This window comes from Danio rerio, chromosome 20, assembly GCF_049306965.1.
Source record: "Danio rerio strain Tuebingen ecotype United States chromosome 20, GRCz12tu, whole genome shotgun sequence".
Classification (NCBI taxonomy): domain Eukaryota; kingdom Metazoa; phylum Chordata; class Actinopteri; order Cypriniformes; family Danionidae; genus Danio; species Danio rerio.
In genome coordinates, this window is record NC_133195.1 from 53,255,001 (window position 1) to 53,268,192 (window position 13,192).

Consider the following 13,192-nt stretch of genomic DNA (forward strand, 5'->3'; position numbering starts at 1 on the left):
CATATATTAATCCATATTTTTGTCACATATTAATCCATATTTTTGCCACATATTAATCCATATTTTTGCCACATATTCATCCATATTTTTGGCATATATTTATTCATATTTTTGCCCTATATTTATTCATATTTTTGCCTTATACTTATCCATATTTTTCCATATATTTATCCGTGTTTTTGCCATAGTTTTGCCCAATACTTATCCATATTTGTCTATAGATGTGGGGATTTAAAGAAAATAAAAACTGCCGCATATTTGTTGCCATATATTTGTTCATAGTTAGATTTTGTGGTGATTTAAAAGAAAATAAATCTGGCTTATATCTCTCTCCATATAGGTTGTGCAGTGATGGAGACACTGTACATCTTTATTACACCACTGAAAACTCCAGAGTCTACCATAAAGAAGCATCCAAGAGCTTTGAGATGAAAACAGAGGTAAACAAACACTCCTGTCTGAAATTGAAGCATTTAAGCATTTGTCTGATTGTATATTTCTGAACAGCACATCGACGCCATGGAGTTTCTGATTCACTCATATCCCAAGTTTGTGTCTGTGGCTAGTTTACCATGCGAGACGGCGGAGGCTAAGGTACTGCTTTAATTAATAATTCATTCACAAAACCAAAACAATATTAATTACTCACCCTCAAGGAGTTCCAAACCTTTACTTTTCTGTCGAACACAGAAGAAGATATTTTGAAGAATGATGTAAACTGGTTACCACTGACTTCCACTGTAGAAAAATTACACAAATATTGTGGGAAGCAATGGTTTTTTAACATTCTTCTAAATATCTTTTTTTTTAATGTTTAACAGGGGAAGCTCAAACAGATGTATGACAAGGGAAAGTAAATAATGGAGGAATGTTCATTTTTGGGTGAACTATCTCTTGAACTGGACTCTTTTCTGGTTTAAGCGAAGGTGTTATGTTGTGTTTTGCAGATGTCTCTGGCCGAGCTGCTCTTCGAGAAGGGATTGATCTTCACCGCTGAACCGCTAACAGCTCAATAAAGCACCGAGTACTCTACCTTGAATGCTTGTCATCTTTTCAAACTACAGAGATGTTTTGTAAACTGAAATGATCCTTTGTGTAGAAAAAATCTTCAGAAATAAACTGAAGAGTTTTTGGGAGTTTCATTCATGCATGGATGGATGGATGGACTGGCGGATGCAGATATAGATGGATGGATAGACAGACGGACATGGATTGATAGATAGACGCATGAATAGAGAGATGGACAGACAGATAAATAGATGGATGGAGAGCAAGATGGAGAAACAGATGCAGGGATGGATGAATAGACTCTGACAGATGAATAGCCTGACGAACAGATGAATAGATAGATAGATGGATGAATGGATGGACTGACGAATGGATAGTCACAGATAGGCATTACAGGTAGATCTACGAATGGATGGATGGATATATGAATAAACAGATGCTTGGTTAGATGGATAGATGAATAGACAGATGGTTGGATGGATAGATGGATGGGAAGATGGATAGATGAATAGACAGATGGATGGATGGATACATGAATAGATGGATGGGTGGAAAGATGGATAGATAAATAGATGGATGGATGGACAGATAAAGACATGGATTGATGAATTGACAGATGGATAGATAAATAGACAGATGGATGGATGGATACATGAATAGATAAATAGATGGATGGGTGGAAAGATAGATAGATGAATAGATGGATGGATGGATAGATAGATAAGACATATGGATTGATGAATTGACAGATGAATAGATAAATAGATAGATGAATGGATAAATAGACAGATGAAAAGGTAAATGGATGGATGAATAGATAGATAAACAGATAGATGGATAGTTGACTATAGATGGGTGGATAGATGAATAGACAGATGGAAGGATTGATGAATAAACAGATGGATAGATGAATAGACAGATGGATTGAGGAATAGACGGATGGATAGATGTATAGACAGATGGATGGATAGATGAATAGATAGATGGGTAGATAGATAAATGGATGGAAGGAAGGATTGATGAATAGACAGATGTATAGATAGAAGGATTGATAAAAAGACAGATGGATGGATAGATGGATAAACAGATAGATGAAATGATGGATATATTAATAGATGGATGGATGAATAGAAAGATAGTTGACTAGTTAGATGAATGGATAGACCAACAGTTGATAGACGGATGGATGGATAGATGAATATACAGACAGATTAATGAACAGATAGATGGATGGATGAATAGATAGAAGGATTGATGGAAAAATGAACAGATAGACATAGTTGAATAGATAGACGGATGGATAGATAGATGAATAGACATGGATGGATAAATAGACGGACGGATGGATTGATGAATAGGAAGATGGATAGATAGTTTGATAAATAGATGGAAAGACAAATGGATGAATAAATAAACAGATGGCTGTATGGATGGATAGACAGACTTAGATGCATGATTAGAAAGATGGATAGACAGACGGATTGATAGATGCATTAATAAAAAAATGGATGTATGGACAGACAGAATGATAGATGCATGATAGATAAATGTATATTAGACAGATAAATAGACAGTTTGATGGATAGACGGACGAACTGACTGATAAGCACTGTATATTGATGGATGGATAGACAGACACAGATCGCTAGATGCATGAACGGATGCATAGACAGACACAGATGGATGGACAGATATGTGAGTGTATATTTAATGAAGACACAATCATAAAACTATAAACTATTTCTGTTAATTAGAATAAAACATTCATAATAATATCTCAATACTAGATTAGCACTTCAATATATCTTCGTATTATCTAATCTATTTATCAGAAGTTTATAAAAGAATGAAGATTCTGGACTATTGATGTTATTTTGCCCATATCATAAGAATAATCCCTGAATGGAAATCAGAAATCTAATTCCATTATATTTATGATATGATTTTTAATGCGATGAGGAGTTTCAGTGTTCCATCACTGGTCATAAAGCTCTGAGAAAATAGATAGATAGATGAACAGATAGATGGATAGTTGACTAGACAGATAGATGAATAGATAGACAGATGGATTGATGTATAGACAGATGGATAGATGTATAGATAGATAGATGGCCAGATAAATAGACGGATGGATGGATAGATGAATGAATAAACAGATGTATAGGTAGAAGGATAAATAGACGGACGGATAGATGGATAAACAGGTAGATGAATTGATGGATATATTAATACATGGACAGATTGATGGATGAATAGACACATAGTTGACTAGATAGATGGATGGATAGATGAATAGACGGACGGATGGATAGATAGATGAATATACAGACAGATTGATGAATAAAGAGATGGATGGATAGATGAATAGATAGACGGATCGGATAAATGGATGGATGGATGGATGAATAGATGGACGGATTAATGAATAGATGAACATAGTTGAATAGATAGATAGACAGATGGATAGATGAATAGATAGATGAATGGATGAATAGACAGATGAATGGGTAGATGGATGGATGAACAGATAGATGAATAGAAAGATGGAAGGATTGATGAATAAACAGATAGATGAATAGATAGACAGATTAATTGATGAATAGACGGATAGAGAAATGTATAGACAGATGGATCGATAGATGGCCAGATAGATAAATAGATGGATGGAGGGTTTAATGAATAGACAGATGTATAGGTAGAAGGATAGATAAATAGACGGATGGAGGGATTAATGAATAGACAGATGGATGGATGAATGAATAGACAGATGTATAGGTAGAAGGATAGATAAATAGACGGATGGAGGGATTAATGAATAGACAGATGGATGGATGAATGAATAGACAGATGTATAGGTAGAAGGATAGATAAATAGATGGATGGATGGATAGATGGATAAACAGATAGATGAATTGATAGATATATTAATAGATGGATGGATTGATGGATGAATAGACAGATAGTTGACTAGATGGATGGATAGACCAATAGTTAAAGAGATGGATGGATAGATAGATGAATATACAGACAGATTGATGAATAGATAGACGAATAAATGGATGGATGGATGGATGAATAGATGAACAGATAGTTGAATAGATAGACAGACAGATGGATAGATGAATAGATAGACGGATGGATAGACACATGAATGGATAGCTGAATAGACATGGATGGATAGATAAATAGACAGACTGATAGATGAATGGATGGATAGATGAATATACAGTTGAATGGATAGATGGATAGATAGATAGATAGATAGATAGATAGATAGATAGATAGATAGATAGATAGATAGATAGATAGATAGATAGATAAATGGACGGATGGACAGTTGGATAGATGAATACAGATGAACAGACAAATAGATGGATGAATAAATAAACGGATGGATGGATAGACAGACTTAGATGCATGAATAGAAAGATGGATAGACAGACAGACAGATGGATAGATCGATAGATGCATTAATATAAAGATGGATGTATGGACAGACGGGATGATAGATAAATGTATAGACAGATGAATGGATGAATAGACAGTTTGATGGATGGATAGACGGACGAACTGACTGATAAGTACTGTATATTGATGGATGGATAGACAGACACAGATCGCTAGATGCATGAACGGATGCATAGACAGACACAGATGGATGGACAGATATGTGAGTGTATATTTAATGAAGACTAAATCATAAAACTATAAACTATTTCTGTTAATTAGAATAAAACATTCATAATAATATCTCAATACTAGATTAGCACTTCAATATATCTTCGTATTATTTATATATCTAATCTATTTATCAGACGTTTATAAAAGAATGAAGATTCTGTACTATTGATGTTATTTTGCCCATATCATAGGAATAATCCCTGAATGGAAATCAGAAATCTAATTCCATTATATTTATGATATGATTATTAATGCGATGAGGAGTTTGGAGTTTCAGTGTTCCATCACTTGTCCTTAAGCTCTGAGAAATCAAAAGCACGAGGCATTACAGAACTAAACTGACAATTTATTGCAGCCTGTTTGCAATCAGAGACACAGTCGCTGCACAGACAATATACACATGGTGGGAATCGGATCCAATAAATATCAGTGGCGGCGCCTCACTTCCAGGTGTACTCCTCACCGGGCTTCAGTTCCCTGAAATCACAGGTACACACTCAGAACACATTCGCTTACTAGCACACACACACACACACACTTAGAGTTGATAAGAGCTCAAATGACCTGCTGTATAAAGCGCTCTTGTTCCTGAACGCTGTGAGTCTCTGGTCATTCCACCGGTCCAGATAAATACCCATGAGGAAACCCATGGGCACCAGAATATTGACCCAGTGCTCTCGAACAAACGCTGCAAACTTCACCATGATGCCTGATGATGGAGAAAACACTTAAATCATTTCATATTACTAATTTCGACTAAGTTCTTCTCATTATCTTAGGCAAAACACTGCAGGGGGAAAACTATGCTTTTTTGATGCAACTTGTCCATTTTGAGATATTCATAAAGTGTATGAATCTTCAGTGTAATGCAGGGGTGTCCAAACTCGGTCCTGGAGGGCCGGTGTCCTGCATAGTTTAGCTCCAACTTGCTTCAACAGACCTGCCTGGAAGTTTCTAGTATACCTAGAAAGAGCTTGATTAGCTGGTTCAGGTGTGTTTAATTGGGGTTGGATATAAAACTTGCAGGACACCTGCCCTCCAGGACCGAGATTGGACACCCCTGATGTAATAGAAAGAAACATACATTTTTTTGGTGGCACTTTTTTGTGTTCAGATTTTAATTACAGCACATGTTTTTAAAGGGAGATGTCTTAAAAAATTAAATAAATATTAAAAAAATGATAGAAAAATATTAAATATATATATATATATATATATATATATATATATATATATATATATATATATATATAATTAATTACAAATTTTATACACACACACACACACAGAGCAAGGACATTTTCACAGTATGTCTGATAATATTTTTTCTTCTGGAGAAAGTCTTATTCGTTATATTTTGGCCAAAATTAAAGCAGTTTTGAATTTTTTAAACACCATTTTAAGGACAAAATTATTAGCCCCTTTAAGCTATTTTTTCGATAGTCTACAGAACAAACCATCGTTATACAATAACTTGCCTAATTACCCAAACCTGCCTAGTTAACCTAATTAACCTAATTAATCATTTAAATGTCACTTTAAGCTGTATAGAAGTGTCTTGAAAAATATCTAGTCAAATATTATTTACTGTCATCATGGCAAAGGTAAAATAAATCAGTTATTTGAAATGAGTTATTAAAACTATTATGATTAGAAATGTGCTGAAAAAAAACTTAAAAAAATAAACAAGGGGGCTAATAATTCTGACTTAAACAATACATATATTTAAGGTACCCTGCACTGAGCCAAACTATTTTTTTCTTTTATTCTTATGAGTTCATTTCTATGAAAAATATGGGGTTTTTATTAGTGGTAACAGTGGAGTTATCAAAACAGACTCCAAAACAAAATCTCCACTAAAATATTTATTTTTTATACAGTCAATCTGGTTAGTCATCTGGTACTTTATCTGAAAATTAGTTTTCATTTGTGTATTTTAACACTATTTTAGAAAACTTAGTTATTACATATACACACACACACACACACACACACACACACACACACACACACACACACACAAACACACCAAATAATCTAATTGAAATAAAGTTTGTATTATATATTTGCACATTCGTTCAGTGACAGGATGCCTATATTGTTTACATTGAAGTGGCATGCAAGTATGTTTTCAAAACAAAATTAGCATTATTTAATTGACTAAACAATGTTGTAGCATACTTTGCTAGTCATTGGCTGCTAATGTGATTTAAATATTTTGAATTTCCAACAATACTTTTCTGAAATGATATTATTAGAAAGTCCCAATGTGTGAATATGAAAACTTCACCCCAATAAAAATCTGCTAGGGAAGAATGCTGATTTCCCCCCCACTATTCACTTGCAGTGTCTTGTCTTAAAAATTTGATTCAGCTTAAATACTTTATTAATATATTAAATACACCAGAAATGAAATGTAAAGCAAGTGTGAGAGTTAATTAGCAAAAACAGATGACCCGTTTTTATATTATTTCATAAATATTGTTTGCTTATTTTGTGAATTTAACAGCCGAACATAACTTATTAATACAATTGTGTCTGTATTGTTTTTAATTACAATATAAATAATAAAACAATATAAATAAATAATAATATAAATATAAATAAAAAATAAATAATTTACAATATAAATAAATAATAATAAAATCCCGCTGTATTTACGTTTACGTTACTGATCTGTCTGTTTGCAGAACTACACAGAACTACACAGTCTCGTTCATTTATATTTATTAACTCACATCGCAGTATCATAATAGAAACAATATTCAGATTATGATGTATACATATTTGTTGATGTGAAGGTGACTGTTGTCGGCCCTTGTGCACACTATCTGCTACCGTCCTCACATAAACACGAGATTGTACTGTCACTATTCCAGCTGTAACGCTTATACATATCTAATATTCAGACTTATAAATAAGCACGCGTTTATATAAGTTACATTTAAGAGGACATGAAGTCGTTTACCTTGAGTGTGTTAGCACAGCACCATTAGCAGAAGGGTTAGAGGGCTTTGGACCGTACCAATTGTCAATAGCTTGAAGGGAGGCGTGATCAAACGTTTGTGTTAAAAGCACAGTTTAACCGAATGTTTATCTTTTACAGTGGTTTAAATTCGCTGTTAATTTGTGCAGGTTAATCCAATTACATTAAATAAATGAAGTAAAACCCTGGCTCATAATGATACACTGGAGTATATTGTTGTGGATACTTCATTTTTGCTAAAAAGTTATTCATTTTTATTACAGTTATTTGTTTTATTCACATTTATCTTATGTAAAAATCATGGAAGTCAAAGAAGGAGAAAAGAAAGAAAGAAAAGGAAAGAAAGCAAGAAAGAAAAGCATTTGTGACGTTCTATCTCAAAACATTACATTATAGGATTTAATTTATGGTCAGAACTTTAGTCTGCCTTCCATAATAACTATATTGTTGAAATAAATTTAATCCAAAAGTTAATATCTATATGTGTGCTTTACGTTTAGGAGACTTTTATGTGTTACTGATAAGCACCCCCCTAAAGCTCTCAGTGGTAGAGTTCAGTGACGTCGGCAGCGGCGGTAATGGCTGCTCCTCTCATGCCGCCGATCTTGATACATTAATATGGATTAAATATGATTTTTGAGCGACTTTTATAAATTATATGAAACCACACATCCTTAATTTCTAAAGTGATATTACAGGATTCGGGTATGTACGTTTTTATTAACATAAATTCGGTCAGTTTGCTAAGAACACCACTTCATTTGTTTGACTCTCTGTGTTTTCATTGAGTTCAGATTTAAGTTTAAATGTCAGATTTATGTTAATATATAGGAATTGTGAAGGCTCAAGAATACTTTATTCATTCATTATATTCAAATATTCCTTATTCTGTGTCTTGAAATGAAAGCTTTGCTCTTTATATGCTTGTCTGTTGTCTTTAATAGCATGTTCATGGTATTGTGTTTTAATTTACGTTAGCCGGTTTACAAAACGCAACATGGTTATATCGTGTTACAGGGATAATGGCATATTAGATAACAATCGTATATATCAATACCATGTAGTATTTGAAGTGGTCAGCTTTAAATGTGCTGTTTCTGTTGGTGATGATGATCTCTGATGTTCATTCTTCATTCATACAGCAGAATGACGTCCATCATCAAGCTGACGGCTCTATCCGGAGTCCAGGAGGAATCAGCTCTGTGTTACCTGCTTCAGGTGGACGAGTTTCGCTTTCTGCTCGACTGCGGCTGGGATGAAACTTTCTCCATGGACATCATAGATTCCCTGAAGCGGTACGAGTTTATGCTTATGACCAGGGGCGGACTGGGACAAAAATTCAGCCCTGGCACTGTAGCCACACCAGCCCACATTACCACACCGACACAGCCCCACCCACGGACACACACATTCACTATTTATTTTGGTGTAAAGATGGTGAAATAATATGACATTCTTGCCAGATTTTGAATATGTCCGGGTAACCTTGGATTGGGTCGGCCCATCTTGAAACCAGGTGGCAGTTGCCGATTGGGCCAAATGCTTAACATTTATTATTACTATTTTTATTATCATCATCATAATATTACATCTAGCAAGAGATAAAAGCTGTCTGCACTTAAAAACAATACATACAAAAAAAAAAACAAAAAAAAACGGACCGGCCTACATTTAAAAATTGGTCCTGCCCTTCTGGAATTTGCCAGAATTGCCAGATGGCCAGTCCGCCCCTGCTTATGACAGTATAAAATGTATTTGTTGCAAGTAATTGCTGAAACTTTTATCATGATTTAGGTGGTTATCATATTATTGACCTAAGCTGCATAAAATATACAATCTGAAATGCAGCAATCTGAATATTCTTAAAAAGTGAAATTAATAGTGTTTTTTTTTTTTGTAAGATGTTAGTATCAGTATGTTAATTTTAAGGATATCCATGTTAGTGTGACAAAATTTGCATTTAGAAGAAACAAACCTGAAGAAGAAAAAGAAAGTTAAAGAATGTAAAGACTTGTGGTGTTTAAAGTAGAGTTTGTGATATATTTGAAGACATTAGGAGAGATAAAAAAAAAGCCAAAAAGCAAGACATTTACGTTCATCATTAGAGGATTTTGGTTTCATATTTTGAGAACTTTAACTCACCTGCTACTTATTTTTCTTTATTTTATTTGTTTATTTTTGTTATTTTTGGTTATTTATTTAATTAATTTATTTGTGTACGCATTATTATTAATGAGGATGAAAAGATTGTAAATGTATGTAAATTGATTATCTATAGCTGCGTCCCAAATGGCACACTATGCACTCATGCACTATGTACTTATGCACTTACACACTCAACAGGATAGTATATGTATGTAGTGTCGTCCCAAATGGCACACTAATGTTTTTTTACTGAGCGGAAATTCAAACCGTTTCCCTGATGACGTTTGACGGTTGCCAAATCATTGAAATAAACGACCGAATTATCAAATAATACCTGCCGTGAGTATATCCGCATTCACCATCGGGAGGCGCTATAATCACTCTCGTAGGAGAATTTTGATTTCACCATCCAAAATAAATAAAGTTATCCAACATGTGCGTCCGATAGCTCCGCCTCTTCCGCTACGTAAGCAAACCTGCGGTCGTTGAGTGCGTGAAGTGTCCATCATTACACACTTCACTTTACCGGCTGAATGAGGGCATCATCCGGGTAATTAAAGTGCACTTATTATTTTTAGAGTTTTCAGTGTGAACACACTACTTACACTATTTATACTACAAAATGGCGTAGAATAGTGCATAAGTATGCGAATTGGGACGCAGCTTTTGTCTTCTGTGTATTTCTAAAGAGCATTGTTCTGTTGTTATTGTTCAAGCATTGTTTATTTAAAAAAACATTTTTTAAAGGGGAGGAGCTACTATATGCTCCGCCTTCTCTTCGTGTTTTTGTTGAGATTACATGAAACATTGAATAAAGTTGCACATTTCAAAAGCACTTCACGGGACCTTTAAATGCTAAATAATTATTCATGGTATTTTGAAGTGCCCACAATACCAATACTGTGCATGTTCATCACAATATGATGGATCGGTATTGATGTAATTCCCTGTGTGTGATGTGTATTTTCTGTTTTGTGTGGATCAGGTATGTGCATCAGGTGGATGCAGTGCTGCTTTCTCACCCTGATCATGTGCATTTGGGTGCTTTGCCGTATGCTGTGGGCAAACTGGGGCTCAACTGTACCATCTATGCCACCATCCCAGTCTACAAAATGGGCCAGATGTTCATGTATGATCTCTATCAGGTGAGCTGGATGATATGACAAAAATCGAATGTCAGAATAGAAGTCATCTCGTATCCTGATAAGGATGAGTCTGAATTATTGTATATATTTTTCCCCAATTTCTGTTTAACGGAAAGAAGATTTTTTTCAACACATTTTTAAACATAATAGTTTTATTAATAAAAGTATTCATAGCGCTTCACTTTTTACACATTTTTATGTACAGCTCTATTCAAAAATGGATTAATTTATTTCCTCAACATTCTACACACAATCCCCCATTATGACAATATGGAAAAAGAGTTTTTGAAATTGTTGCAAATTTATTAAAGATAAAAAAGCTGAAAATCACATCAGTGTTCACAGCCTTTGCTGTGAAGCTCTAAATTGAGCTCAGGTACATTCTGTTTCCACTGATCATTCTTGAAATATTTCAGCAGCTTCATTGGAGTTCAACTGCGGCAAATTCAGTTGATTGCACATTGTTTGAAAAGGCTTACACCTGTCTATATAAGGTCCCAGGGTTGACAGTGCATGTCAAAGCACAAACCAAGCATGAAGACAAAGGAATTGTCTGTAGACCTCAGAGACAGGATTGTCTCCAGGCACAAAGCTGGGGAAGGTGACAGAAACATTTCTGCTGCTCTGGAAGTTCCAATGAGCACAGCGGCCTCCGTTATCTGTAAGTGGAAGATGTTTAACCACCAGGACTCTTCCTAGAGCTGGCTGGCCATCTAACCTGAATGATCGGGGGAGAGGGACGTTAGTCAGGGAGGTGATCAGTAACCTGATGGTCACTCGGTCTGAGCTCCAGCTTTCTTCCGTGGAGAGAGAAGAACTTTACAGAAGAACAACCATCTCTGCAGCAATCCACCAATCTGCCCTGTATAGTAGAGTGGCCAAACGGAAGTCACTCCCTGCCTGGAATTTGTCAAAAGGCATCTGAAGGACTCTCAGACCATAAGAAACAAAATCCTCTGCTCTGATGAGACTCAATTTGAACTCTTTGGAGTGAATGCCAGGCACTGCTCATCACCAGGCTAATAGCATCCCTACAGTGAAGCATGGTGGTGACATCATGATGCTGTAGGGATGTTTTTCAGCAGCAGGAACTGGAAGACTAGTCAGGATAGAGGGAAAGATGAATGCAGCAATGCACAGAGACATCCTGAATGAAAACCTGCTTCAGAGTGCTCTTGACCTCCTCTTGACCCAAAGCAAATCACCAAAATATCAGTGAATGTCCTTGAGTGGCCCAGCCAGAGCACAGACCTAAATTCTATTAAACATCCCTGGAGAGATCTAAAAAATGACTGTACACCGTCGCTTCCCATCCAAACCCGATAGAGCTTGAGAGGTACTGCGAAGAAGAATGGGCAAACATAGACAGGTGTGCCAAGCTTGTGGCATCATATTCAAACAGACTTAAGGCTGTAAATTGCTGCCAAAGGTGCATCAACAAAGTATTGAGCAAAGGCTGTGAACACTGATGTACATGGGATATTTCAGGTTTTTTAGTTTTAGTTTTTTCACATTGTCATTATGGGGTATTTTGTGTACAATTTTAGGGAAAAATGAATTTAAATTATTTTAGAATTAAAGACTGTAACATAAAATAATGTGGAAAAAGTGAAGCGCTATAAATACTTTCCAGATGCACTGTATATTTGAACCAGAATTTCTATGCTTTTGTGTAATGATTGGGATGTCTGCATGACATTTCTGTCGTCTTAAAAAATCATTTATTTTTATGAAAGAAAAAAGCTCTAAATGTTAAAAAAAAATCCAATTACAATGAAAACAATAAAAAACAAACTTATTTTCTTATTCTTATTCTAAATTATAAATTCCCATTTATTTTATGCAATATATTTTACGTTTTACATATCTTTTTAATTTATATTTTATGTTTATATATATATATATATATATATATATATATATGTGTGTGTGTGTGTGTGTGTGTGTGTGTGTGTGTGTGTGTGTGTGTGTGTGTGTGTGTGTGTGTGTGTGTGTGTGTGTGTGTGTGTGTGTATATATAAGCATATAATACACACACACACACACACACACACACACACACACACACACACACACACACACACACACACACACACACACACACACACACACACACACACACACACACATATATATATATATATATATATATATATATATATATATATATATATATATATATATATATATATGTGTGTGTGTGTGTGTGTGTATATTTGTGTGTGTG

The 13,192-nt window shown here is 34.8% G+C and overlaps 3 protein-coding genes across 5 annotated transcripts in view; 2 read left to right on the forward strand and 1 right to left on the reverse strand.

The window, feature by feature from the left end:
* riox1 (ribosomal oxygenase 1) overlaps positions 1-1,039 on the forward strand; it is a 29,456-nt gene extending 28,417 nt beyond the window's left edge. Inside the window, exons 13-15 of one of the 2 annotated variants that reach the window (XR_012395609.1) lie at positions 341-440; positions 508-594; positions 948-1,030. Coding sequence is in view for 1 of the 2 variants with exons in the window: in NM_001089388.1 (NP_001082857.1) it covers positions 341-440; positions 508-594; positions 948-1,016 (256 nt within the window). In the remaining variant the exon portion in view is untranslated. 2 annotated transcript variants of the gene reach the window in all.
* Positions 1,040-5,014: 3,975 nt separating this feature from the next.
* On the reverse strand, positions 5,015-7,734 carry ndufb1 (NADH:ubiquinone oxidoreductase subunit B1). Its single transcript, NM_001386380.1, has 3 exons — positions 7,658-7,734; positions 5,254-5,398; positions 5,015-5,166 (listed from the first exon to the last, which is right to left on the reverse strand). The coding sequence occupies exons 2-3, from the start codon at positions 5,391-5,393 to the stop codon at positions 5,130-5,132; spliced, it is 177 nt and encodes a 58-aa protein (NP_001373309.1). The 5' UTR covers positions 5,394-5,398; positions 7,658-7,734; the 3' UTR covers positions 5,015-5,129.
* Positions 7,735-8,221: 487 nt separating this feature from the next.
* Positions 8,222-13,192, forward strand: part of cpsf2 (cleavage and polyadenylation specific factor 2) — a 35,313-nt gene continuing 30,342 nt past the window's right edge. Inside the window, exons 1-3 of one of the 2 annotated variants that reach the window (XM_017352464.3) lie at positions 8,222-8,380; positions 8,821-8,970; positions 10,806-10,965. In XM_017352464.3, the coding sequence (XP_017207953.1) occupies positions 8,822-8,970; positions 10,806-10,965 (309 nt within the window). In that variant the 5' untranslated portion in view covers positions 8,222-8,380; position 8,821. 2 annotated transcript variants of the gene reach the window in all.

Bases quoted from the DNA above. Each gene is read 5' to 3' on its own strand.
- ndufb1 (NM_001386380.1), bottom strand. From the start codon at position 5,393: ATGGTGAAGTTTGCAGCGTTTGTTCGAGAGCACTGGGTCAATATTCTG. The intron at 5,167-5,253 runs GTCATTTGAGCT...CTGTGATTTCAG, and splicing joins AAGAGCGCTTTATACAGCAG to GGAACTGAAGCCCGGTGAGG.